Below are 27,813 nucleotides of genomic sequence, written 5' to 3'. Positions count from 1 at the left end.
GTTAGGATAGTGTGGAATGAGGTGATTATGGGTTTTAAGAGGTGCTAATGGGAAATTATTATACTTCTATTAAGTCGCGCTTAGCATTTTACCTAAAAGTGTGAACAACACGAACACTTTTTCCGTAAAAAATGGATTTCAAGTTCATTGTCAATGAACAAAATGGTTTGTTTTCATCGCAATGTCAAGAATTTCTCGAAAATCTGATATTACAACAATTTCACTTTTCACATCGTCATTAGCATGGCTGTGTCTTAGCTTGTTTCAACAAATGTTCATGAATGTTTGCGACTACGAGTATTAAATTAATAAATTATGATTCGTTTATATTGCTTGAAGTGTTTAGAAAAGTAGTATGAAGGCGAAATATCTTGTTTTCAAGGGTTTAAAAAGTTTTGAGATTTTTCACTTGTACTTCTAAACTACAATTTGAATCTGGATATTGCAACGGCTAAGGCTATATTTCTGTATGAATCATTTCGTCATTTCATTTTACGAGCCTTTGTTGAAAAAAAAAACATTCCGGAGACTTGTTCAGGTCGTATAACAATGCAATATAAATGTGGTATTCCGTGAACCGTGGCGGCATAGAGTCCTAATTTGGACTCATGCAAATTACTTCAGAGCTATCAATAGTTTTACGATCTGGTTACGAACATATCAAGTACATCGAGGTACGAACTTCTGTAGGAAGGACCACCCTTCCTACAGTTTTAATGGGTTTCACTTTCAATTAAAAAAACAAATCTAACGTAATAACCACATTTTATAACCGGTGACGGCATTACAATTACTAGCATTATTATTAGCAAGCCATCCCGATGCTTATAAAAATTCCCACGAAAGATGATACCATGCAACTACCCGGCCCCAGTAGTGTATAAGCACTTTTTATATTAATCCTAAGTGCATGTACATATGTATGTATTAGTATTAAGTATGTGCTTGAGTTAAAAAAGTTAACGTCATATTTTGCAATGTTCCTGACCAGTAGTACTTTTTTAGTAGTTTATAAGATCGTCAACCGTGATTTAGTCAGGTTGAATGGCCAATAATACGACCTCCTGATCATGAACGGTAGAGTTGTTATTTATATTTATTAAATAAATGTACGGAATTCTTGATGCGCTCGCAACTCAGATTAACAATTTTCTACATATGTGTCTTGAACCAAAACAGCTTTTGTAGTTTTCTCTAATTGATGTAATCACATAAATGTTACATTTATCTTCAATCTGTGAGCGTTGAATTTTAATTAAATGTGTTGAAGGGTGGTGGACCTCGTAATATGTAATTCATTTAAAATCATATTATTAGACACCACAATAAGTGGATAATTGTTCAATTGTACAAAATCATTCCGCAAACATTTTGCGGTAGGTGGTGAAATAAAGGTTCCGAACGAGCTTTCTAAAATGCAGCATCGACAGAGTCACGTCGCATGTAATAATTATCGAGGGGTTGATGGTTCAAAGCTGTTCTTCATTTACACTAATTTGTCGATGTCATTTCTTATTTTACGTAACACTCGTTTTGTGTAAGACGCATCTACGGTTAGAAAATTATACAAATCTGAATGAAGGCACATATGCAATTTCAAATATCAACGTGTCTCACTTTAGATGAATGCAGTTTAGATCATGACAATGCGTTATACTTGTTAACGTGTGGATGACTTGGTTAGCCTATCTTTTGGTTATCCGACAATGTATCTGGGGGAAATTAAAGTGCATCACAAACACACGTTCGTATTGTGGCGTGAAGTCAACAATGTGGCAAATTAAAAATTGCATTCGATTCATTTTTATGAGCCCTCAAGATTTCCCTTGCAAAGTGCAGCGTCCCGTTACTTTTAAAGGCACGCATTTATGCAATAAAAATCCGCAGAATCTTTTGCATGATCTCATTTATCCTTCCATGTCTGAAGAAGCAAGTATAATATTCTGTCAGTAAAAAAAACTTACGCCTAAAAAAAGCAGATGGTATAGCATGTGTATAATTTAAGTCGAAAGTGTTCAACGTACCATGCCTATGGTAAGTACTTATATTTTGCATATTATTTTGCATGGAATTAATACATGGCATTTTCTCTCTTGTTTTCAGAAATGCTGGGACACATTAAGGACAGTAATTCTTACAGTCCGAATTAGAGTTGTGTACAAGGTACTCCGACTCAAAAAGGGTTGTCATGTTCATTTACTTTTAATAATTGTCTAGCCCAGTAAATATTTGTGCATTACAAACGTACGTATTTATTTTACTGCCCGTTTAAAAGATCGCAATAGGGGGTAGTTAATATACAATAAATCGCTATTACGGTGGTGCCAAGGTATGGAAGTTTACAGTCATTTCCTTCAGTCCTGGCGAAGAGCAGAGTGCATAGCTGGATATTTTATTCATGGAAATAGTTCCTGACGCAAATTAAGAAATTAGCACTATTTCACTGCGTGATTAAAAGCTGCTGAACCTGTGAAATTGCTGCGACGAAATATTTATATTCTTCTTCTTAGCCAGCAGATTTGAAACATGTGTACCGATACTATTCGAGTTCAATCTCCAGACAGACGTACCTGACTAATTTTTACGAAAGAGCAAGCACCGTATAATTTTCGGGCTACGTGGTAAGTCTAATCGTGAAATCCTTATATGAAATGCTCACAATAGTACATAGACCGGTAGCTTAGGTACAATACAAGATTGGAATAAGTAGAGATGAGATATCATCGGTTGCAGGCTAGTTAGCAAAAGCCAAAACATGGACACTAATCAGTGTTTAAATAAAAACTCAAAATAGTGCATGCATAAATATTATATGTAACAATGAATTATTTCACTACGGTTGGAGTTTCAGCTATTTTTCTTTTTATACATACGAGCACGAGCACTTTAAAAGTGACGTATCGCGTCTCATCTTCTCGACGACGCGTATGTACAAGAAAAACAATAAACAAGCTGTATTTTTGGTTGAATGTGGTCAATCTCAGTTGCACACAACATGCAATTACTCTGAATCCTTAAATGTATTAAACTCATGCAATCCATCTCACAGGCTGCCAGTCAGTAGATTATCCCTGCAGGTGCTTTATTATTGTTTAAGCTTCATCTTCAGTCTTGACTTGGCTGTTTGGGCAAAACGCATGCTCTTGAAACAGGTCCAATTATCCTGCCTAGAATCATTTTCAAAAAGTTAAAAATACGTGTTCTTCAAGCAGTTCTATTGTTGAAAATGTCACTTTGTGTGTTGTGGCATTTGTCAAAATTGAACACAGTATCGTCTCATCTTCGAGTAAAAGCAGCAGATCCTAGTTCCATTGGATAAATCGTATATAGTGACATTCGTGAGAAACGTGAGACGGAGTGAGTAGTCTAGTAATTAGAGTTGACTTTTTCCTTTCAGTTCTACAAATATGTACTTTTAATTAGGCTGAATGTGAATATGGGGTTTAGTGCATTTGCAATATTTACAGTTTGCAGTTATTGTTGCACAAGAAATATTACAGAATATCAATTTTACAGAAGATCCCATAACTGAGACGACCAGTTTGGTTATTACAAAATGATCTGGACTATGAGGGGCATCCTTCAAGGTGGGGGTAAACAGTGCTGTTGGTGTTTGAAACTCCTAAAATTCTCAATTTTGGTGCTAACATTTCTCTCCAATGTTTGTGGTAAGCTTTAGTTTTATAGAATTTTGAAATTACATTTTTGCTATTAAATAACCGTTCTTCCACACCAAACTATGCAATTAAGATTGCATTATTATGGTGGAGGCCATGGGAGCAAAATGAGATCACTTTTATACGGTTCATAGATGAGTGCTTTGATTTCTTTTAGCAGCATTGTAGAAGGATGAGCTATGTATAACAACTTATACATGCATGTAGTCTTAATTAAATAACAAGCAAAATAAAGCAAAAATTCACCGCATGAGACGATCCTAATAAATTATGTACAAAAAAATAAATCAAAATATATATGTATGTACACATTCGCTGTTACATCGTCTTGAATAGATATAAAAAGCGCTTGTCTCGTGGGCAATTGTAAATTTATTAGAATGCGAAGATTAGCGACCGTGTTGTTTTCTTATAGAAGCATCTTCCAACGATAAGTCGTCTTCAGACCAACAACTCAGTCACCACCGCTCCCACTCCCCTTGGTCCGAAAGCTCAGCAAGTTCCATCCTTCCGTGGGATGAACCAACTCACATGCCAAATGTTACCCCCCTCGTGCTCAAGGAAGTTCGAGAGTCCAACCCACAGAAAAAATCATCCAGCAAAAAGTCTGCCACGAGTAAAAAGAGCAAGAGCAGCAAAACTGGGGCCGATGGAAGTGACGATGCCTCGAGAGGCGGAAAGGGAAAGTCCGGAAGTCGCACTTACGAGAGCGACAACAATAATTTCGCAGGTAATATTGAGCAAGGAGGTGTCGACGGCAGCAGTTACGACGGAAATAGTAATAACGATGAGAATAAGGCATCCAAAAGTCTACTCGAAATGATTGAATTCTATCCCAGGGCTTTCATGGATTTTGAAGTCTTTGAAATTGAATTTTTCATTAAGCCACAATTTAAATCGTTAAATCCCGATGTGTGGAAAAATATGATGAAGTAGTCACCGCATTTGTGAATATGTTTAAATATATATTACTGTTTTACATAAGTCTGTGACTATGATTCTCACGTTGGCAAGATAGTCAAGTTGAACACTATGAGCTTTTTATGGATTTAATTATTTACTTATTTTTTTTTACTTGTATTTCGTCATGTTAGTCAAATTTATTTTAAAATGTAAACCGTTGAAAATAAATCAATACAATAATAATTTCTGTACTAAATGATGCGTGGGGAAATATGGATCTCAAAGTCTATGATTACGAAAAATCTCTGAATAAATTGACTTTACGATGACTTTTATGACTTCGTTACAACCATAATTTGTATTTATATTTATTTATTTATTAAAGACGGGAGGGATTCTAAGGTGGACTTGGTTATTTTGCGTGAAAAAGCATTGGATTTCGGATCCCTAGTTGTCAATTTCCTGAGCCAAGAAGTTCTCCGACCACAAACGGAGACGGGTAAAAGTCGCGGTGCTCGCGGAATCCTGTCCGACCTGGCCAACAATTTCAAACTGGAGCGAAAGGAGGGAGAAGGAGGAGGAGGAGGCGAGGGGGGTGACCGCGGTGTAATTGATTGGCTAGCAAGGTTGCCATTGTCTTATTTATGCTCATATTTATTTGTTGAACGCTAATTAAGCGACAATGTGTATGCTTTAATATTAAAGATTGATTGGGGTACAAGGGAAGACCTTGGGTGTAAGTATAAATAATATGTATTAGCTAATAAACATTTAACTAATCCAGTTCCATGCTTTCGTGTTGAAATTCTATATTTTATTGTTTTTTAGGAATTTTTGAGGGAATACCAAGTTCACGTTTTATACGATTTGGTCTTCACCTTCTTCAAGTGGATATTTTTCCTTTACGCTGGTCTCTTGATTCCATAATACTCTGTGGAGGACAAAATTTTGAGCCATAATTACTTCGGTTCAATTTGGCGAACCAAAACAAATTCAATAGTATTATTAGTTAATAATTTTACTGTACAGCTTTGTCTACATACTAGGATTATCGGCTAAAATTCCAAAAATCGTTAATAACTTTCCCGGTAAATATCTGTAACTCTTGTATTTAAAGTAGGATTCGAATCTTGGTTTTTGTGGATTTGTTGTACACCACCTCGGTGCTGTGATCTGTGAACCAATTTTTGACTGATAATATTCAGGGGCGATCATACTTTAATTTAAAACTTTAACTTGTACAAAGGATAGACAAATTTAGGTTATGAAAAAGTCTACTTTAATTAAAATTAGATTGAATTATTGTAGCAGTCATTGTTTAAGGATTGTGCATAAAGCATTTTGCCAAAATTAGTCCCCTCCCATTTTTTCCTGTTAACGTGAGACGTGGACCCTCAAAATCGAGCACATGCTTTATGTACAATGCCTTACAATTAAATATCTGGATACCCAACACGTGCGAATAATGATAATAAAACTACTAAAGACAACGACATATGTACATAGTTGCAACTACTTGATTTATTCATGCCATATTTGAACTGGTTACAAGCAGTATGCATTTTATTTTAGTCAACCAAGTTAGGATTTAGCCTTTCGTCATTGCCTTCGACCCATCTTGACACGTTGCATTGTTGTTGGTTCGTTTCAAGAATTTTTATATCGTGTTTAATGGGTGGAAATGAACGTGTGCTGTCCCACAGATGTCATAATCCATACAACATGCAGAAAACGATGGCATAATCCAACTTCATTTGTATATCCCTGAAGGAGAAGAGTCGTTATTGCATACGACAAGAAATCAGCATTGTCACAACGGAGGAGAGAAATAATGATAAAGATCTACATTTTTTAATTCATCTTCAAGCATTGTCACAACAGTGCTTTAATGTCATATTGCACAAGATCCCAAAGGTTATTGCTTGCTGTTAGTCTCCAAGTGAAAACCAACCAACCAATGCCCAATCCTCGCCCAGATCGTTCTCAACTTCTAAAGTTAAACCATCATTGCATTTCCACTGACCCTGAGCAGTGCACATTTTTTAATAGAATCCACACTTTTAACATTTGTAAAGATCTACTTTACACATACGTGTCCAAATAAATAACAATAATATAACGATATTGAAGTGAAACATTTAAATTTTCTAAGATTTTGTCATGAATCTTAACATGGCCTTCGGATTGTTCGTCTTCTGTGTCGTCTTTTCCTCGGCCATGTCCACCCCCCTCATCCAGCAACAGTATTGTCCGGTGACTAGGGAATCCGACAGTTCCAAAGTGATCAACATGGAAGAGGGACAGAAGGTGAGACTATATTGAAACACAAACTATTCCACCTTTTAGCCACACTGCAATAAATAATTTATTCGTATAAATGCAAACATAGGTGAGACTCCAATTTGCATATCCAAATGGAAATCTAGGGAAAAAGACAGACTCTCAGGATTCCGTGGAGGGGACAACGCCGTTTGAAGGAGAACAAGCGGATACGACAACTGTTTCCAGTCTAAAGCATGATATTTTCTGTCAGTGGGACTTTCGGGTTGGTTCTTAAACGTTTGAGGTTAATCTAAATACTTACTTTTATGAAAATTAAACAAATTCATTATTTTGCAGGCTGCCAACGAAAGTCAGTTATTACTTTTAACATTTGATAAACTTTCTGCACCACAGTCGAAGGATTGTTCAGACGCCTTTGTGGCCATTCAGAAAAATAACGCATATGAATCCCGATGGTGTGGGAATAGAAAACAGGTGAACAGCATTGCAAAATTTGATACTGAAAAAAAACAATGTTAAAATTAATTCGTTACCGTGAATAATGTTTGAATTATTATAATTTTGAAGACCAAGGGAAAAGCGATGACACTGTTCTCAAGAGGAAGTGCGAGAGTTTCGGTCTATCATAAAAATGCAGCAGAATCGCCAACTGGTTTCGCAGTCGTTGTCGAAACCGTGGATGCCTCAAAGATAGAAGGAGGAAAAAATGCATTACGAGTGCTTTTGGGCTAAACGATACTGGAGCAAAAAAATGAAATATGAATGTGAATATGAGTGTACAAATTTTTAATGGGCTTTACAGTTAAATACAATGAATGTGTTCAAATAAACATCTTTTTAATATATTAGGTTCATTGATTTATTCAGCCTAGGGTCAATCGTATTTAGTTCTTAACACGTTAGATTATTTATTACATAGTTATTGGAGACTAATCATGTGCGAGTATGTATGCACTTGTCTATCTACTATTTAATGCAGTACCGTCTGTGACAGATAGTTCATAATTAATTGTTTGAACAAAGTTTGAATCAGCATGACATAAAATTTATGTAAGTAATTCCATGAAGTCAAACCCTGCAATCAAGTTAAGATACTTTATTTTTCAAGGTAGCTTTCGTAGACAGGGTTACCAAGCTCGAAATTTCCAAAAATCAAACTAAACTGCAATCTACGGGAATTTTTTTCAATTTTGATCGATGCTAATTTTGATTCACCTTTCTTGACGATGACTTTTCGTCAGCCGAATCACCAAAATCCTCGTACTTAAATTTTAATAAATCTGAGTTTTGGAAACGTCCAACTTGCATAACCTTGTCTACAAAAACTACCATGAAAAAGAAAGTATTGGAACCTGTAATTCATGCAAAAAGCATAGAAAAACTTTGGCTGTAATAAACTCCAGTTAATGTGTTAAATTTCCTATTGGAATCCTAAAAGTGTAAATGAAAACGTTATTCAATGGAGCAAAAATATTAGTCCAAGTATAACTTGCTAAGTGTGGTGACAAAGTCCGTGAATAAAAAAAAATTGCTTGTTGAGAATTGCCTGATTCCCACGTATGCAAACATTTACATACGTCGGATTTATGCATATGAACAATAATTAAGGCCTCATAATGTCTCTAATATAATATTACTGTAATTTTAGTACCGCAAATATTCCAAGAAAATGGAAAAAAAACTTTTAGAATGTAGGTAAAGCAAACCATAAAATTACTTGGAACACTTGAAAAATTACATGAAATACTAACAAATATAAATACTAACGGATATACTTATTTGTAAGTAGTACTACTAAATTCTTTGAGATATTTTTTATGTTATACGTGACGTACTACCAACGCATTTGTAAAATTCAGCATTATATAAAATCTGCAAATGAAACTGCTACTACGAAAGTAGAAATTTTTTCTGTATTATTCTATACACAAACCAAGTTTCTTGATAAATTGTCACTGTTACTCTACTTTCTCTCGTTCAAGATAGATTTGGGTCAAATAGTTTGTGTCCAATCCATATAAATGTACAATGACAACAATTATAACGTTCAAGTGTCCTAGAAGGAGATGTATGTACCTAGACGATTAATTATTTAACACTGGTAGTGTAAGTTAAGTAACGGCTATTATTATGCTATTATTATGTTCAGGATTATATTGATTCCTTAAAATATGTGTATGTATATTTATACATGAATGCACAGAATTTCGCATGTAATATTTTCTGTTTTAATTGGCTATTTGTTGTATTTATTTGTATTTCGTTTCTCAAAATAATGTATCTAATTTCCAATCTATGCATCTACACCTCTGCTCCACAATTTGTTATGTAATGTTGCCATACTTTTGATCTTTTGTCCCCGTAAAATATATCTCTTAAAATGAGCAACAAGTTGTGAACGTCTCGATATTTCCATCCTTTGAGCCAATAATGTGAGAAGTATGAGTGTACATGAGAAGTTGAAAGAATTCGTAAGTACGTATATGTACGTCCTACTTTATTAACCGATTTTTGAGGAGATATGAAAAACTCAGCGAGCATGTCACAACTCATGCATTTGGTTTTAAAGGCTAATAAGGTCATGCATTGCTGTGAGGAGTACCAATTTGGTCTGTGCCGGGTGGAGATATCGAGTGGGGTGATATTCGTGTCAATACACTTCATTACACTGTCCAAACCCGAACGACACCATAATAACTTTCTTTTTCATGAGCTGGAATGGAATACCATTTCCCAATATCCTACCAAACCACTCTTTTAAATGTATGGACACGACTGCGAACCGACGTTATTAAGGATACCGTCATCGTTGGCATAATATGACACCGATATCCAGAGTGCGTGTATTTACGATCATGGTAATATTGCTGCCTTTGTGGAGGAACTTTTCGCAAATACCTTTCTCGTTTCGGAGTGAATGCCACTCATTTTTCGTCATGTCTCACCCTCCCTCCCCTCATCACCAGCAAATCCATCACACATGTATCCTTGGAACTCGTGACACCATAATCATGGACGACGACGAGAGCTTGGCCCTGTCATTTCCTTTGAAGCAAAGCAGTCCGTCATGACAACTATTTGCTTGACATACACCTGCAGCATTACGGAGCCAAGTGGTGGTGTGGTATTTGCAAAATAATACACGATACAGACAGTAATGGTGCGTTCCAAGTATTGACAACGACAGGCGTGGTGTGCAGAGCATCAGGTTGGAACACTCCAACCACCAAAGTTGCCGGGATACCATCGACTTTCTCCCAATGAAATTTATATGAAAATTGTCATTCTCAATTTACTATACTGCTCAGTCATTCCTTCGGGCCAAAGTCATCATTAAATAAGACCTCAATTTTAGTGTGTGATACTGCTTTCTCCTGGAGAGAAAGTGGAACACGTCGAATGTCGGTTGTTGTTTCTTCTTTATTTCATTTTCCCCATTATGAATTATAATTACATAAATTCTGCTATTAGAAATTCTTGTAGAATCTGTGCTCATATTTGCTATTAAACTACTACAAAGAGTGAATGATGTTGACTAACTAAGAAGACGGCGATTAATTATAGACATTCATTTCTCCCTTTTAATTATAGTGTGTGTTCCTCATGTAGAGTAATCAAGAAGATGAGTTGATAGCGGTCGGCTTCATATCATGGAAAATACTGCCCGTTACCCAGTGGTGTCTTTGTAAATGTTAGATCTCTGAGAAACACAGGCAACAAGTGACCCTCTCTCGAAATGTTGCATACGATTCTCCAACTTAGGAAAAGAATCCACATTCTGCTGAAATGACACCCATCTTACAATTTACAAAATAGTAGCAACTGCTAAGTTCTTGACTTGAAGATAATACGTATGAAGGAAAGCGTTACGTATTATTGACTTTGCAAAAAATATACGAAAAGTATACATAACTATGGAAGAAGAGAAACAAGTGTTCCGACCCTTCACCAGGGAATCATTGGTACAAATTGAGGGACGCATTTCTGAAGAATATGCAAAGAAAAAAGAGTTGGAGAAAAAACGGGCGGAAGGCGAGGTAATTGATATATTTATTGTAATGTTCAAGGGTTTGTAATAAAATCAAATTCCACATAAAGTGTACATTTTACAGTGCTATCAAATGTACATACAAATCTTGTGGAATTCGTTATTCCAGATATCACTATCGTGTGATATTTCAAAGACATTTTATCCAAACTACCACTTAACATTGCAAAATTTTGCTGGAATAGTTTTCAGAAGAGTTTTATTCATGATTGCTAAATCCATTAGCTTTATGATTGAGCGAGTGTTGGGTTGAGTGTTGCAAAGTTCAATTTTGCATACTAAAAATATAGTTGAAAATTATTTTTTCATCCCTTTCAATATGCAGATAGTAAAAGTTCTGTACAAAAAACTTGCAGTATAATATTAAGCGCATACAAGAAAATCGATCAAATCGATACATACATACACAAGTACTCATTAATCTTATTAAGTACAGAACAATTCAGTTCACACCTCACGCCAAAAAATATGCCAGGTTTGATTTTAACCTCATGTAAAAATGCTTGCAAAAATTATAGGAAGCTGCAGTGCATATGTGCATATATATTTGTATATATATGACTATGAGAATACATAAATGGACCAAAGTCCATGAAATTTTATCATCACAAAAGACTCAAAATTAGCTATTGAACTTTATTACCGCTTACAGAACTACTTATGTCTGTGTACACACTTCTATGTAGTGCATACTTAAATGAATTAGTTTAACCTACATAAATGAATTTTGCTCTATCACAACCACTTCATAACTAGTTTGCCAGAATTCAATAAGGTGGAACAAAACATGATACTAAATTATTCAGGCTTCGATTCGGTCGCAGTTGTTGAAAACAAACAGAGGAGTTGACAACAAGAATGTGCTCTATTTACCGAACTGAACAAAGTTCTTCCCGATGGTGCAATGCAGCTTGTTGGGTATTATTGACCAAGAATATTGCTCAAAACCTACTTAATTAACTGTTTGCATAGTCCGTCCAATCCTACCAACTCGCATATTTAGCAACTCTGCCTGTGCTTTACGATTGTAATCATCCATGTCATTAAGTACTTTCTGTATTGATTGCTTTTTCTGCACATAATCTATATTGCCAACACTTGCTTTGGTTTAAGGTTGCGGTTATACTTGAGAATTTCGGGTTTTAATCATCCATGACATTTATGAATGTATTTAGGTCATACGATGGTCCTGGCAATCAATAACATGTAATTGTTTTGTGTAGGTGCGTTATGAGGATGACGATTTTGATGACTCGGGACCACATCCCGATCAAAATTTGGAGCAGGTACCTTTTAAACCGGTGGACTTATTTTTCAAAATGTATCTACGTATTCTAAAATTTACAGGGAATGCCACTTCCGATCCGAATGGCCGCCGCATTTGACCCGGAATTGGCATATGTTCCTCTCGAGGAAATTGATCCGTTCTATCAAAATATTCAGGTGCCATTTAAATATTTATTTAAGGAGAATGTGACAAAACTGGGTCATATTTATGTAACTATATATTACAGTATGATGGTATATTTTCTTTTAAACACCTTGAAACTAGTAGTACTGTATAATTACGAGATTCTTCGACGGTTCTTACTTTCCAGGCATTATCTGTATAAATAATTGACTGATTCGCTTACTTTCATTTTATCGTTACATTCCATAATTAAGTTTCGTTGCAGGCTTTCACCCAGTGTGATCGAGTATTTAGTTGAGGTGTGGGTTGATAGTTACTATAAATATTTTTTCGATTTGGGTACATCCAGTAGATCTTTTTCATGTAGCTTATCCGTGAAAGCTAGCAATGCATAATCTGTGGAGTGCTTTTGTTAGAATCCGAACTGAGTTCGGCACTAATATGTCTTGTTTGATTTGATTATATCAAATAATTTTGCGACTACCAAAAGAACCTTAAGTACCGTCACACCTCGATTTCCTTTCGTATGGTCATAATTGATAGATAATTTATTGTAGCTAAAACTGTCGTAGGACATACGGTGCAAAATTAGGTTTTAGTAAAATATTTGACGAAAGCTGGACCAAAACGTGTAATTTTTCCAATACTTTAACATAGATAACAGCCTTTGGAATAATGAAATGAAGTTTATAAATTATATACTGTCCGCAATTTCATGCTGATCGCTAATATGAAAAAAAACTATGCAAACATTGGCCAATTTTATTTCAAATAGCGAAAATCTGTTAACTTTTTTTAAATTTGAATTTTGTAGTTTTTTAAAATTTTAAGAAAATTTAAATGTTCAACTTCTTTTATTTAAGCATTTCAAAAAAGAATTCAAAACATAAGTTTTTTTCAACAAAATGGACGAAAATTTTCAAACATTGGAACTCGCAATTTTTTATGAAAAAAGATACAATGACCAATGCTAGTCTATTATGCATATTTTTCAAAATTGTTGGCCATATTTATTTTTGCAAGTTGCAAACAATTTTGGAAATTTTGGCAAAAATATAGGGCCCTATATTTTTGCCTTCCTGCATATACGCCATAGTGGAGGGACCCCATAGGGTCCCTCATAGATGAGATTCTATAAAGTTTTCCACGAAGCTTAAAATATCGAATGAGGCATGGAAAAGTTTTTTTGTTGAATATGTTAAAAAATGACGATCAAAATTTCCAAAATTGTTTGCAACTTGCAAAAATAAATATGGCCAACAATTTTGAAAAATATGCATAATAGACTAGCATTGGTCATTGTATCTTTTTTCATAAAAAATTGCGAGTTCCAATGTTTGAAAATTTTCGTCCATTTTGTTGAAAAAAACTCATGTTTTGAAATCTTTTATTTGAAATGCTTAAATAAAAGAAGTTGAACATTTAAATTTTCTTAAAATTTTAAAAAACTACAAAATTCAAATTTAAAAAAAGTTAACAGATTTTCGCTATTTGAAATAAAATTGGCCAATGTTTGCATAGTTTTTTTCTTAGGTGAAGGAAAAGTAACCATAAAGTGATCATGTTAAAAGATCACCATGGTTACGGCGAAGCCTAGGTATGCATTCAGCTGCAACTTTGAGAAACTCCCACTGAGATTTCTCCCGACCCGTTCGTTGTACGGAAAACATGTTGAAACAAAATAGTTAGAGAATTCGGTTTTACAGTGACATTTTTCTTATGTTTTCCAAATTCAAATTCCTTCAGGTAGAAAGTCCGATGCCTAAAATTTCAAATCCATTTCTTGGCACCAAGGAAGTCTTTCCGACCGGGGGCTTGCCATTTTTATTATTCTCCAGGATAATACATAAATTTTAAGCCTTTATTCGACTTAATCGGATGAAAACTCACGGAATTATAGCTTTTTGAAATATTTCCATTAAGCAACCTATTTACGTATGTATATTTACGTGTTACTGGTTGCTAACGTGCTCTAATAATTTATTTAGCATCAATATTCAATACTCAACATAACCAATGTTGCTAGACAATCGAATTACGTTATTATTAGATCGCTAAATGTCAACGTATGTTGCAACAGAACAATCCTTAAAATTCAGAAACTGGGGGAATAAATTTGTTAACCGCGCATCCACCCACAGGAGAATTAACAACGTTTAAGATTTTATAATTGCATCTGATTTTATGCATATAAATTCACAAATCACTAAAAATAATTAAATAAATAAATTTTAAAAAACAAACTTAGGTGAAGGACGCGCTTAAAATATTAAAACAAGAAGCATTAAACAATGTCATAAATCGTTTAATATTTATTAACTTTCACTTCACCGGGGGCCCAACTAACACAGGAAAAAAGCTATACTTTCAAGCATTTGGAACAATTATACGAAATACGTAATATGTATTTGTATACATACTTGCAAGATTTGAATGGTTATCTTTCAATAAATTGCGACACCTCTTATAGAGAAATTTGTTCATGTTCTGGCGTATTTTAATAATTCCCCCTGTAATGCTGCACTTAATATTTAATCAAGTCATTGGTTTAGCTACATTTATTGTTGATTATCATTGCTCTGAAAATTTAATAGTTGGGCCCACGGTGAAGTAAAAGTTCATAAATATTAAACGATTTATGACATTGTTTAATGCTTCTTGTTTTAATATTTTAAGCGCGTCCTTCACCTAAGTTTGTTTTTTAAAATTTATTTATTTATTTTCATATTAGCGATCAGCATGAAATTGCGGACAGTATATAATTTATAAACTTCATTTCATTATTCCAAAGGCTGTTATCTATGTTAAAGTATTGGAAAAATTACACGTTTTGGTCCAGCTTTCGTCAAATATTTTACTAAAACCTAATTTTGCACCGTATGTCCTACGACAGTTTTAGCTACAATAAATTATCTATCAATTATGACCATACGAAAGGAAATCGAGGTGTGACAGTGCTTAAGGTTCCCTTGTAAGAGAACTAATTTCATTAACAAATTTATTATTTCACAATTGTATTCCTTCTTTTTTAACAGACTTTTGTGATAGTCACCAAAAAGAAAGACATTTTCCGTTTCTCTGCCACGGACGCAGTGTGGCTTCTGAACCCATGGTGAGTGAATTGTGGTGAAGCTACACAACTTATTAAAACACTTAATTTATAGAATTATTCAACTCCTAGGAATCCTATACGACGAGTTGCAATCGGCATTTTAACGCATTCCTTATTCACGGTCTGCATAATCTGCACCATCCTTACGAACTGCTTCGTGATGATCTTGCCAGCTTCACCTCTTACAGAGTCAACCGAGTAAGAAATCCCCCATGAATGACGCCAGCCAAAAGTCCATGTTCCAACCAATCCCTTCTTTATGCTCCTCATGTTAACACTAATCAAGCCCACCTATGCACTTTTGGCTGACGTCTTTTATGGACGGTCCCTATGGCATGTGTACGTCCGATATGCGCATATCAAATTGGGATGGCCAATTAAGAACGTATAGATGTATCTCTGTATGACAGCAGAGTTACATGCTAATTGCGACATGACATGCCCAGATGGTCCTTGCAGCGACATGGGATGTCAATTAGAGAAAGTAGTTTCATGTTTTCATCTATCTTAATTTGCCTTCTGCACTGGCCAAATCTTGGAGCCCATGAATGTAATGTACTTGTTGAGCTGGTGAAAGCATTATCGACCTCCACAACGGAGTGAAATGTGTATTTTACTGAATAAAAGCAATACTAATTTCCGTTCCAGGGTCCTCTTCACTGCAATATATACGTTCGAATCATCCGTGAAAGTAATGGCCAGAGGTTTCGTTTTGGAAAAATTCACGTACCTCCGAGACGCGTGGTATGAAACTATGAACTTGGTTTTCCTAAATGTCACATGAAATGCTAAATGTCTGAAAATGTATAGGAATTGGCTGGACTTTGTCGTAATTTTGCTTGTAAATCCACATTAAATAAATATTTACTAATTAAATCGTGCAATTGGTTATCCTTGATCAACATATTTTATGCTAAATTTCATGCACAACAGGGTAAGTAATGGATTATTGTTGAGATTGGAAGCTATACGATAACATTTCCTCATGATCTACATTTCCTGATAAATTTAAAGGACAGCAGTATTATTTTTAAATTAAAGAATATGGTTTATTATTTTATTATTTTGATTATTTTGATTTTTTTAGCAATTAATTTTGTGTTAGGAATCGTGATAAAATTTTGTTGATAATATTCATAGTTGGTGAATTGTACTAACTTGTTTTCTCGTTTATACTTTTCATCCATCGCCATTGACTCTCGGTTTCTCTATATTCTGGTCCCTGCCCTCTCAACATTTGTACAAAATATGTATCATGTACATCCATGAAGCGTGAGTCCACATTCAAATAGTTTAGTTTACTACTACTTGCTTCACTAATTATTGGCCATCATTCTATAGCTTTAGCTTTACCGCTTTTACTCTGGAACTTTATCTTATTTAGAAGTTTTAAGTAAATCTTTCCGCCGTTACACACTCCTTCATTCTTTAGTTATCAGTGCTATCTCGAAATTTTCTATCAAACTTAACTTTTACCTGACTTCAGCTAATGAACAAATTTTCAAATAATTTTGACTAACCAGAGAAAGCAGCAAACAGCTAGCACATTTTATTTCGACACTTTATTTGTTAAATGATTAATGGGTGCATCTTCCAGTTACATAACCATGGGGGTCAACCTCGGGAACCTCGCTGCACTACGAACCTTCCGTGTGTTACGAGCCCTTAAAACGGTGGCAATCATACCTGGTACATATTTGTCTGGATTTATTAGAAGTATTTCTGAACACTGAAATTGTCAATTATGTTTTTCATTAGGACTAAAAACAATAGTGGGAGCTGTAATAGAGTCCGTAAAGAATTTGAGGGATGTCATAATTCTCACAATATTTTCGCTGTCCGTTTTCGCTTTGACAGGCCTGCAAATCTACATGGGGGTAAATTAATTACAGATATCTGACCGACTTTCTCCATTTTAATGCATTTGCCGATTTAAGTATATGCAAAAATACATTTGTTAATTCACAGATTTTGACACAAATTTGCATCAAAACCTTTCCATTTGACGAAGTAGAATGGACCGAAGCAGGCTGGATTGACCACAACAAAAACGCTACAAATTGGTGGAAGCCGGAAGCTGATGCACTAAATTATCCAATTTGTGGAAATTCATCTGGAGCAGGGTGTGTCGTCTTTTTTGTTATTTATGATGTGATGCCAACTACTTATTATTGCGTCGGTTAATTTATTTACCAAACATGCAGGCCTTGCCCGGATAATTACACATGCCTCCAAGGTTTGATAACTTTAATAAAATATTCGAATGTGCCTGCATACATATTTATGTCAAATCTTATGTAATGGTTCAACACACAGGTTTTGCAGAAAATCCAGACTATGGCAAGTTATACATTTTGTCACAAATTTAATTAAGTAGTAATAATAGCAAAGTTTATGCTTTTCTCTATATAAGATTTACTAATAATGTTACTATAAAATGCAAGTTGTTTGGAAGATGGTGCAAGAAAAAGCCTAGTTTAATTATTTATTTTCTACTCAATCAGGTTACACATCATTTGACTCCTTTGGATGGGTAACTTATTTCATTCATAAACATTTAGAAGAGATGCACACTAATTATTTATTTCATTTACAGGCACTTCTCTCTGCTTTTAGGTTGGTATTAATATTCATGCTGAATCTGCAATAGATGAGTATTTTAATAAAGTTTTATTATTAATTTGATTTAATTAGGTTGATGACCCAAGGTTAATTTAATTTATTTTATTGTAACAAATAAATGTAGTTTAATTTAATCGAGGTATTATTTGATTACTCCAGATTTCTGGGAAAGCTTGTACCAACAGGTTTACACAAATTTCGTTCAACTAAAATTCAATAAACAGTTATTAAGATAAATATATTTCGGAATATGTTTAGGTTCTCCGAGCTGCAGGACCTTATCACATGCTATTTTTTATCTTGGTATCATACAATTTACTTACGTTTAACCAAAATTCATGAATTGGTTCATTTTAATTTTGACTAAAAAATAAAATTAGGTAATATTTTTGGGATCTTTCTACCTTGTGAATCTAATCTTGGCCATTGTTGCAATGAGCTATGACGAGCTACAAAAGAAAGCTGAGGAAGATGACATCGCACATGAAGCGGAGGCACATGCCATGCGAGTCAGTTTTCCGCACTTATATTTGCAAATACTTTGCACAAAGACTGGTCTTTTTCCTAAGTGTTCACTATTTTTACAGGAAGAAGCAGAGATAGCGGCAAGAATGCAGGGCGGCGGAAGAAACGATGACGAATATGACGATGGAGACAGTATGCGAAGGGACTCTTATTACGAAGAGGCTGGAGGCGAGGAGTCTGAGAAGTCTGATTTTCATGAAGATGCTTCAGTCGGCGGAGAAAATCACATAAATCCAACAAGAAGACGAGTATCACAAAATTTCTTAAAGTTTCATACCCATTTACCGTTCATGCATTTATCGTCAAATAAATGTCCGTCATTTTAGACGAGCTTGAGCCTGCCAGTTAGTCCAATGTACATAAGTTATGCTCGAAGATTCTCTAAACCTGATAAACGAAGCTCAGATAAGGCCTTGCCCTCACACATGGACGAAATGCTACAGTTGCCGGTACCATACGCCGATGAGTTGGTTTCGTTCTCAAATGAAAATGGAACGATTGGAGACTCACATGGTACTTTATATGTACACATATTTCTAATGACATGCTTTGTGGGATTAATTGCTAAATTTGTTGCTACTTTTCTTTACGCTAGGTTCGCAAAATTTTTCTGAAAGCCATCAGAACTTCAAATTGGGAAACAGTTTAAAAAGCGCAGAGTTCTCTGGAACAGCAAATAACCACCAATATCGTAGTGATCAGACCATTACCACCGAACCACGTGCTAATTCTAAATCCCCAAAAAGCATCAGGAATCTCACGGTATAGAAATAATTTTAAGATTTTTTAGATAATACAATTACAATAAAACTATGATTTGATTGGTGTACAGGGTGAGAGTTCTAATATCAGCTTTGAGGACACAAGTAGAATTAAGAATGAAAAAATTATAGCTCGAAGTCGAAGTGGAAGTTTTCGAGAAGATCGATACCGATCTACCGAAAATACGTCAATGCACATGACGGGTGTGACCGCTTTAAACATCACGTCATTTAATTGTGATTTGTTTTATTTTGCTAATTAACTAATTACTAATTTTCAGATGTGGTGGCACTGAATGAAATAATTGATCAGGCTGATCGACAGAGCAAAATGAGCGAACGATCACGTAATGACGACTTGATTAAAATTTGGAATTTACATAGTTCAAACTAATATTAATGCTTCTCACAAACTAATTTTTTTATTTTTTGTATAACATTTAATGCCGTTGGAAATCACCTTCTCGTACTAACATCACTTAATGCATACGTAAAATGGTCGGTTTGGGATGTTTGCGGCACCACTAACAAAATCAACACCAACGTTTTCAAAATTGTACTCGCTTAACATACAATTAATCGCAGTGCACTATTATACTCCAGATGATGGACCCAATCGATTGAAGCAAGCGGTGATTGATGGATGTTATCGATGTATTGATATATTTTGCGTATGGAATTGTGGATTCCCGTGGAGTTTTCTGCAGAAATATGTCGCATTCGTGGTATTTGATCCATTCGCAGAGCTCCTAATCACCGTTGCAATTGCAGTGAACACCCTGTTCATGGCAATGGATCATTATGTTAAGTTACTTATTAAGTTACTTACTGACTTATCGTAATCAACGCATAACCATTCGAGAGGCGACCACTTATTCCACTTCTTGTTTGTTCCTAATAGGCCTCAAGGATAATCCCCAACTTTCACAAACCTTAAAAACTGGAAATGTTGTAAGTATGATTGCTAGCCCAACATTTTGGCTGCGACATTTATTTGTGATCAACTTCTCACGCTAGGTATTTTCTACTATCTTTGGCGTGGAGTGTGCAATGAAATTAATCGCAATGAGCCCCAAGTTCTACTTTCAAGGAGGATGGTAATTAATTTCTATAATTGTTTTGAGGTCGGGAAAATACTTTTTGTTTCAAAATGCAAAGTATAAATTATTTCATTCAAACTGTACAAAACAAAACACATTGCATTAAACAATAAAACTATAAGTACTTATTTTGTGATCTAGTATTTTCCAATTCTCAAATTCCCCAAACACTTTAATCAGTTAACTAACAATCTGTCATTTTCTGGTCTGGTTTTTAGGAATGTTTTTGACTTCGTAATCGTATGGGTTTACGGATTAAAATTATACATATGTATGCATTCCATACTATGTTTAAATATGTACATATGTATATTTCGTAGGTATTACTGTCCCTAATGGAAATGCTTTTCGAAGATGCTGGTCTTCCTGGTAAGTATATTTACTACCTTGCATAACCTTGCGTGTAATGAAAAAAAATAACTAGAAGTTACAACTATATAAAAGACGAAGAGTTTGAAGGTTAATAAAGTAGTTGCCAATTAAATTCATACATCTTTAAAAAAATTAGTCAGATATCTTGATCATGGAAAATAAACGAGTCAAACCATAAATAGGGTTCCAATAAACATCAATTTTATCAGGAACTGTAATCATAACAATTTTACCATTAGCAAATCATCCTACTAATTTAATCTTCTTCAATTGTCGGCTTTTCAATCAGATTGGTTTTGGTTTCATTCTTCTTCAAATCGCAAGATTTATTTTTTTCTTTGTGAATGCCCAGGAATCAGTGCGTTACGAAGTTTTCGACTGCTAAGAGTATTTAAGCTTGCCAAATCATGGCCAACACTAAACCTACTGATCAGCATCATGGGAAAAACAATGGGAGCTCTAGGGAACCTGGTTTGTTTTTAATATATGAAAATTTATATAACTGCTGGCGATACAAATTTCTGAGATTTAAAATTAAATTTGATTTAGGTTTTTGTACTCCTCATAATCGTATTCATTTTTGCTGTGATGGGCATGCAACTGTTTGCCAAAAATTATTTTGGTACAATTTGTATATAAACTATCATTTGCACTTACTCATGAGTGTACATATTTATGTAATAATAAGTCTTTATTCTTGTTCAGACAAAGTTCACTTGTTTCCGGACGGTGAACTTCCAAGGTTTGTCTAATTTATTTTAGGCGACTGTGACAATAAATTGATGAGAAATGCATTTAAATTACGTTAAATTTTTCAGATGGAATTTTACTGACTTTTGGCACTCGTTTATGATAATTTTTAGAGTATTGTGTGGAGAGTGGATAGAAAGCATGTGGGACTGGTTAGTTGCAAATATATGTGAAAATTTCATTCTACCAGTTTTTAACAATTTTTGTTTGTACGTATATTAGTATGCTAGTTGGGGATAAGTCGTGCGTCCCCTTTTTCTTGGTAAGTTACATGTACATATATTTATGTTCACATGTAAATACAAACCTATCAAAGGAAGATTGGCGTGTTAATTTAAAATTATTATTTTTTAATGTTTCAGGCCTCTGTAATTATTGGTAAGTATATTTATTACCTTAACTAACCTTAACACGAAACGTACTTTGCTGAATTTTCAATCAATTTGAAATGTTTCAGGGAATCTTGTGGTCCTCAATCTCTTTTTGGCGTTGTTACTCAGCAGGTCTTTATTTAATTATGTTATCAGTGACACATAAATAAATGCTACATAATATAATTTCCTTAAAATAGCTTTGGGGCTTCAAATCTGAGCTCACCTCAAGCAGACGCGGAGACGAATAGTAAATAAGTTGAATTATTTCTTGGTCTCATGTTTTAGCAGACTTTATTGTAACATACTTTTATTGATTATGTAGAGTTGGCAGAAGCTTTTCATCGAATTGGGAGATTTTTTCGATGGCTCCGTACTGGAATTCGGACTAGTCTTTCCAAACTCTACAACCTTATAAAATGTCAAAGTAAATCTCAAATGCAGAGCTCAAACCGAGTCGACGACTCGGTTTCTCTTACAAGTAGCAAAACCATGAGGAGTCAGAGGACAAAAGTTATATTGCGTAACGGGAAAAGTTATGACGGCGAATCAATGAAACTGAATACTGGAACTGGACCATCCAAGAAGGGAAAGCTGAACCAAAAGGCTAGAATGATAATTAATGCACAAAGGTTGACGAATTCTAAAAAGCGAGCAAACGGGAAATCAATGAACGGAAATGAAAAATCTTTAAGTAAAAGTGACACCAATGGAGATGATGTCTATGAGACCATAAGCTTAAAATCGTACAGTTCCAACAAAAAGGTGCTGGGTAGTCGAATTGAGATGGAGGATGAAGAATATAAGTCTACTTCAAAAAACGATATCGATGAGTACGAGGATGATGATGACGTGGGGGAGTTCAACGCTGATGATGAGGACCAAATGATTGCCCCTGACCAAAAATCAACCACGGCCAACGAAGAAGAAGAATTCCCATCTGATTGTTTCCCTCCTAAGTTTTACGAAAAATTTCCTATTTTCAACATTGAGGGAACTCCATTTGGCGTGGGTATGCAAATTGTTACGAAATTATTTGTTTGCTCCTGATGTGTACCTACATGATGTGTGTAAAACATGATTTAACTCAAAATGCTTAAATTAACATAATTAAGTGTCAAATCAAATGCCCAAAAGGGCATACATATGTAAGCATAAAGGGGTTAAGCACAAATTGAAAACTGAATATCAAAATTGCTAGAAATAATCCCATTAATATTGGTTAGGGGTTATTTTCCACAACTTATTCCTAAAATATAAAGCACGGTTATCTTTAGATGGCTTGGTGTTAACCCTCAAAGTTTTGTACTTTCAGGCTGGGCAAATCTCCGTTTAAAGACATTTCGTTTGATTGAGAACACATATTTCGAAACTGCTGTTATCATTATGATCCTGTTATCTTCGCTCGCACTGGCCCTGGAAGATGTTCATTTACCAAAAAATCCAGTGCTGATTGACATCCTTTACTATATGGATAGGTGGGCTTGTTCACATTATTGCTTATCATTTGCATAAGTTAGTTTCTTATTGTGTAATTTATCTTACCATGACAGAATCTTCACAGTTATATTTCTGCTAGAAATGCTCGTAAAATTTCTAGCCTTGGGATTCCGAACTTATTTTACTAACGCTTGGTGCTGGTTAGATTTCGTGAGTCCGAATCTCATTACCTTATTTTTAGAGCTTCCAACATCATGTAAAATTTAAACATATCGTTTAGGTCATTGTAATGGTGTCAATCATCAACTTTATTGCAGCCTTGGTCGGTTTGGGCAGCGTGCAAGCTTTCAAAACAATGAGGTGAGGTGGTCGGATCCTATTTTCAAGTCTAAAGTTCGTCGCTCTCGTAATCTAATAATATTATTATTTACAATGAATATTATTAGAACATTGAGAGCGTTACGACCTCTTCGAGCGATGAGTAGGATGCAGGGGATGAGGGTTGTCGTCAACGCCCTGGTTCAAGCGATTCCAAGCATTTTCAACGTGCTCCTAGTTTGCCTCATTTTCTGGCTGATATTTGCCATCATGGGTAACTAAGAATTTTAATACTGTTCGTATGAAAAGAATCAAAATGTAATAAAAATGTCATACAATAGGTGTCCAGCTCTTCAATGGTAAATTCTACAAAGTACGCGCAATTATTGTGTTGTTTGCATTATATGAATATGCCGTTTATTACATTAATTCTCAAATATTTGTAGTGCATCGATCCGATAGATCAAAGTAAGCCAGACTACCGGATAATTACTGGAAAGCTTGAGTGTCTGGCAAATAACTTAACTTGGGAAAATAGCAAGATGAATTTTGTAAGAAGAATTATTAAAATTATTTGAGTAGAATAATATGTATATTAGAATATTTACAAAATGAAATGTGCAATAATTATAAAATTACAGGATCATGTGGGGAAAGCTTACCTGAGCCTATTTCAAGTTGCAACATTCAAGGGCTGGATACAGGTGAATTGTATTTGTATAAATTTGCATAAGGAACCTTTCGTAACCTGGTTATGACCAGGACCAGGTTATGATAGACCATGTAATAGGTTTGATGGGATGTGCTACACTGCTACGGTGGGTAGGGGCCAAAGTTCCCAGAAAACCGATAACATGATTCGTGCACTTTCAAACCTACACAACAATAAATATAATCTTTGCATATGGTGTACACAGGTTATGAATGATGCTATTGACAGCAGACAGGTCACTCTCATTATTAAGCAATTATTGCATACGAATAAATAATGGATGCAGAAATACATAATAATCTCATACAGGAGGATGAGCAGCCAAACAGAGAAAGCAATTTCCCCATGTATATATATTTCGTCATATTCATAATTTTTGGGGCCTTCTTTACTCTTAACTTATTCATTGGAGTCATCATCGATAACTTTAACGAACAAAAGAAGAAAGCTGGCGGATCTTTGGAAATGTTAGATGATATGAAATCAAATTGTTTCGTGCTTTTCTTGTATCTAACCGTCGAATGTATGTATATGTATATTGCGTCTTGCTTACTCCAGGTTTATGACGGAGGATCAGAAAAAGTACTATGCAGCAATGAAGAAGATGGGTAGCAAAAAACCAGTAAAGGCAATTCCAAGGCCAAAGGTTAGATTTAGATTTTGAATGCCAACTAACCTTAATAGAAGGACGTAATGATATCGTGTAATTATGTTTATCATAGTGGCGTCCTCAATCAATGGTGTTTTCATTAATATCTAATCAAAAGTTCGACCTGGCAATCATGTTGTGTATTTTTATGAACATGATAATAATGACGATGGATCATTATCAGCAGCCTGAGGTAATTACTGCGGTCACTGAGAATACGTAACAAGTGGTAATTTGTGTATGCATGTACGCGTACATAAATACGTACTTAACTAAATACGTAGAATGGCGAATTCTTTCTCAAATAATGTCAAACTAACTATGACTCTGAAATGACAAAGATAAAATAAGAAAGTTGGAATATTGTCCCTGTTTATATGAATATGGCGTCACAATTCTTGCTAATTAATATCTACAAATAGTTAATTAACAAAATACTTGTTGATATTGCAGTCATATGAGAAAACGCTATCTTATTTGAACGCTGTCTTCATTGGCATCTTCAGCTCAGAATCAATCGTAATAAAGCTACACTACATAAACCACCTTTAGTTTGGAAATGCGTTTAAATGACTTGTACAATTTTATATTTTAGTTAAAAATATTTGCGCTGCGCTACTACTATTTTAGAGGTATGAATTTGTTATGTACACTGTCAGAAAATATGTAGCTTTCGAATATGCATATGTACAAATTTGTATGTAGTTATTTAAAATTTGTATTTATTCTTCTACGTACTTTCAGAACCGTGGAACTTGTTTGATTTTGTTGTGGTACATACAAATAATATTTTATTGGTGTACCTGGATCGTGTTAATTACAATGCATATGTTAAATCAGGTGCTAATGTCAATTGCGGGAATGATGTTATCGGATCTTATCGAAAAGTACTTTGTCTCGCCCACCTTGCTCAGGGTGGTTCGTGTCGCCAAAGTGGGCAGAGTTCTTCGCCTCGTGAAAGGGGCGAAAGGGATCCGAACTCTGCTTTTCGCTTTAGCAATGAGTTTGCCAGCTCTGTTCAATATTTGTCTCCTGCTCTTCTTGGTCATGTTCATTTTCGCCATCTTCGGTAAGATTTGCACTCCAATTTGCGATTTTTGGTATGAACGACGCATTATAATTATGGATAGTCCTCACTCCTAATTATATACGTATATTTTTCAGGTATGTCCTTCTTTATGAATGTCAAGGCGAAGCCGGGGGGCTTAGACGAGGTCTACAATTTTCGAACTTTTTCACAATCAATGATCCTCTTGTTTCAAATGTCAACATCCGCCGGTGAAAAGCAATACTATAACTTTTGTATAATACTATTAAACATGATTTACCCTCAAAAATGGTTTGATTCAATAATTGACAGGATGGGACGGCGTTTTAAATGGCATCACTGATGAGGATAATTGTGATCAGCCCAATCCCGAATTAGGTACGATGTAATGAATATTAATAATTAATCCAAAATTAGGATGATAATTAATATGAATGATGAAATTTATCTAATGCTTGTTTCACGAAACTTTATATTTGAAATTTGCAACCTGGTCCTGTATCTGGATTTATATTTTAAAGGATTATCGGGGTAAGTGTGCATGTAATAAACCGTAAAGTAGTATGCGTACTTTAGTCAAATACTTATCAGATATATCCTTTTGCAGAGATTGTGGGTCGACGCCGGTTGGGGTTGCGTTCTTACTGTCATATCTTGTGATCAGTTTTCTTATAATCATCAACATGTACATCGCAGTGATTTTGGAGAATTATTCGCAAGCAACAGAGGAAGTTCAAGAGGGACTCACGGATGATGATTATGACGTAATAAATAATTTCCTCAAACGTAGAAATCATATAAAAATTCCTAATCCCATTTTAATTTACTCAGATGTACTATGAGATTTGGGCTCCTTTCGATCCTGACGGAACTCAGTACATCAAATATGAACAACTGTCCGACTTTCTTAACGTAAATGTTTTTTTACAGCAACATATGAAATATGAAACGTTCTTAAACGTTGGTAAACTTGCAGGTTCTCGAACCCCCACTAGTTATTCATAAACCGAATAAATATAAAATAATTTCAATGGATATTCCTATCTGCAAGGGGGACATGATGTATTGTGGTTCGTACATAAAAAGATAATTGCATATTTTAATATACTTCTGCGGATTGTGGATATAAATCATTTGCACACATTTTAAATGTTTCAGTGGACATTCTGGATGCACTCACGCGAGACTTCTTTGCTCGGAAAGGAAATGCAATCGAAACAGAAACGGTAGAATTGTCTGAAGGACAGTTACACCACCACGATAGACCAGGGTATGAACCAATTTCATCGACTCTGTGGCGTCAAAGAGAGGAATTTTGTGCTCGGAAGCTACAATCTGCGTGGAGAAAATACTCAAATAAGAAAAAGATGAAAAACTTGGGGACACTTGAAGCGACAGAAAGCCCAAAGTCTTCATTTCAATTTCAACCGACGACTATTTTCGTAAGTGGGGTGGACGAAATTTCTAGTGGAGATAAAATTCCAACAGTCATGATCACGCCCAGGTCTCCCTCCCAAACGTCTAGAATATCGGATTTATAATTAGTAATTAGATACGACCGAGTTGTAAAACATTGGAGTGTATAATATACTCAAAATTGTTTGACTGTGATTGAATATGTTGTAAGACATAAAATATATTAAAGGATTAACTGGTAATGGGCCCAAGTGTAAAATTTAGATTTGATTTGGGTTTGCTTTAAAGTTTAAGC

The 27,813-nt window shown here is 34.9% G+C and overlaps 3 protein-coding genes across 8 annotated transcripts; all 3 read left to right on the top strand.

The window, feature by feature from the left end:
- The first annotated feature begins 1,384 nt into the window (after positions 1-1,384).
- Positions 1,385-6,077, top strand: LOC110845828. Of its 6 annotated transcripts, XM_035849904.1 has the most exons (8): positions 1,385-2,034; positions 2,104-2,163; positions 2,511-2,621; positions 3,517-3,668; positions 4,093-4,407; positions 4,966-5,206; positions 5,286-5,316; positions 5,409-6,077. In XM_035849904.1, exons 4-8 carry the CDS (start codon positions 3,557-3,559, stop codon positions 5,505-5,507), a joined length of 798 nt encoding a protein of 265 aa, XP_035705797.1. In that variant the 5' UTR covers positions 1,385-2,034; positions 2,104-2,163; positions 2,511-2,621; positions 3,517-3,556; the 3' UTR covers positions 5,508-6,077. The 6 variants fall into 6 exon arrangements, with proteins under 6 accessions (XP_035705797.1, XP_035705798.1, XP_035705799.1 ...); XM_035849905.1 differs by lacking the exon at positions 2,511-2,621; XM_035849906.1 differs by lacking the exons at positions 1,385-2,034; positions 2,104-2,163 and having other exon boundaries at positions 2,186-2,621.
- A 435-nt stretch (positions 6,078-6,512) lies between these two features.
- On the top strand, positions 6,513-7,708 carry LOC110845829. The gene is made up of 4 exons (XM_022092346.2): positions 6,513-6,887; positions 6,970-7,125; positions 7,200-7,337; positions 7,431-7,708. Exons 1-4 carry the CDS (start codon positions 6,741-6,743, stop codon positions 7,593-7,595), a joined length of 606 nt encoding a protein of 201 aa, XP_021948038.1. The 5' UTR covers positions 6,513-6,740; the 3' UTR covers positions 7,596-7,708.
- A 2,170-nt stretch (positions 7,709-9,878) lies between these two features.
- On the top strand, positions 9,879-27,765 carry LOC110846823 (sodium channel protein para). Its single transcript, XM_035849902.1, has 59 exons — positions 9,879-10,900; positions 12,135-12,197; positions 12,259-12,354; positions 15,358-15,434; positions 15,504-15,632; positions 16,083-16,178; positions 16,245-16,276; positions 17,031-17,123; positions 17,193-17,311; positions 17,403-17,557; positions 17,639-17,670; positions 17,751-17,774; positions 17,939-17,967; positions 18,031-18,050; positions 18,129-18,142; positions 18,216-18,241; positions 18,315-18,359; positions 18,437-18,565; positions 18,644-18,829; positions 18,908-19,094; positions 19,177-19,343; positions 19,414-19,546; positions 19,624-19,689; positions 19,928-20,146; positions 20,244-20,293; positions 20,360-20,439; positions 20,661-20,682; positions 20,763-20,811; positions 21,167-21,285; positions 21,364-21,436; positions 21,520-21,556; positions 21,633-21,716; positions 21,787-21,826; positions 21,927-21,942; positions 22,022-22,067; positions 22,136-22,185; positions 22,261-22,947; positions 23,251-23,413; positions 23,489-23,585; positions 23,656-23,735; positions 23,822-23,967; positions 24,035-24,066; positions 24,140-24,244; positions 24,335-24,397; positions 24,611-24,640; positions 24,715-24,872; positions 24,964-25,051; positions 25,128-25,247; positions 25,508-25,573; positions 25,650-25,686; positions 25,799-25,827; positions 25,895-26,123; positions 26,219-26,332; positions 26,415-26,480; positions 26,624-26,633; positions 26,710-26,866; positions 26,934-27,014; positions 27,079-27,172; positions 27,261-27,765. Exons 1-59 carry the CDS (start codon positions 10,778-10,780, stop codon positions 27,641-27,643), a joined length of 5,961 nt encoding a protein of 1,986 aa, XP_035705795.1. The 5' UTR covers positions 9,879-10,777; the 3' UTR covers positions 27,644-27,765.
- Positions 27,766-27,813: the final 48 nt, after the last annotated feature.

The sequence above is a fragment of the Folsomia candida genome, unplaced genomic scaffold (assembly GCF_002217175.1).
Source record: "Folsomia candida strain VU population unplaced genomic scaffold, ASM221717v1 Fcan01_Sc003, whole genome shotgun sequence".
Lineage (NCBI taxonomy): Eukaryota > Metazoa > Arthropoda > Collembola > Entomobryomorpha > Isotomidae > Folsomia > Folsomia candida.
Note: the sequence above shows the minus strand (reverse complement) of the source record. Positions and strands in the feature narration are given on the sequence as shown.

Excerpts from the sequence above, each read along its gene's own strand:
- LOC110845829 (XM_022092346.2), top strand. The coding sequence starts at position 6,741 with ATGAATCTTAACATGGCCTTCGGATTGTTCGTCTTCTGTGTCGTCTTT. Across the intron at positions 6,888-6,969 it reads ACATGGAAGAGGGACAGAAG|GTGAGACTCCAATTTGCATA; the intron begins GTGAGACTATAT and ends ATGCAAACATAG. Across the intron at positions 7,338-7,430 it reads GGTGTGGGAATAGAAAACAG|ACCAAGGGAAAAGCGATGAC; the intron begins GTGAACAGCATT and ends ATAATTTTGAAG.
- LOC110845828 (XM_035849905.1), top strand. The coding sequence starts at position 3,557 with ATGATCTGGACTATGAGGGGCATCCTTCAAGGTGGGGGTAAACAGTGC. Across the intron at positions 5,207-5,285 it reads GTAATTGATTGGCTAGCAAG|ATTGATTGGGGTACAAGGGA; the intron begins GTTGCCATTGTC and ends TTAATATTAAAG. Across the intron at positions 5,317-5,408 it reads TACAAGGGAAGACCTTGGGT|GAATTTTTGAGGGAATACCA; the intron begins GTAAGTATAAAT and ends ATTGTTTTTTAG.
- LOC110846823 (XM_035849902.1), top strand. The coding sequence starts at position 10,778 with ATGGAAGAAGAGAAACAAGTGTTCCGACCCTTCACCAGGGAATCATTG. Across the intron at positions 20,812-21,166 it reads CGAAGATGCTGGTCTTCCTG|GAATCAGTGCGTTACGAAGT; the intron begins GTAAGTATATTT and ends GTGAATGCCCAG. Across the intron at positions 25,248-25,507 it reads ATCATTATCAGCAGCCTGAG|TCATATGAGAAAACGCTATC; the intron begins GTAATTACTGCG and ends TTGATATTGCAG.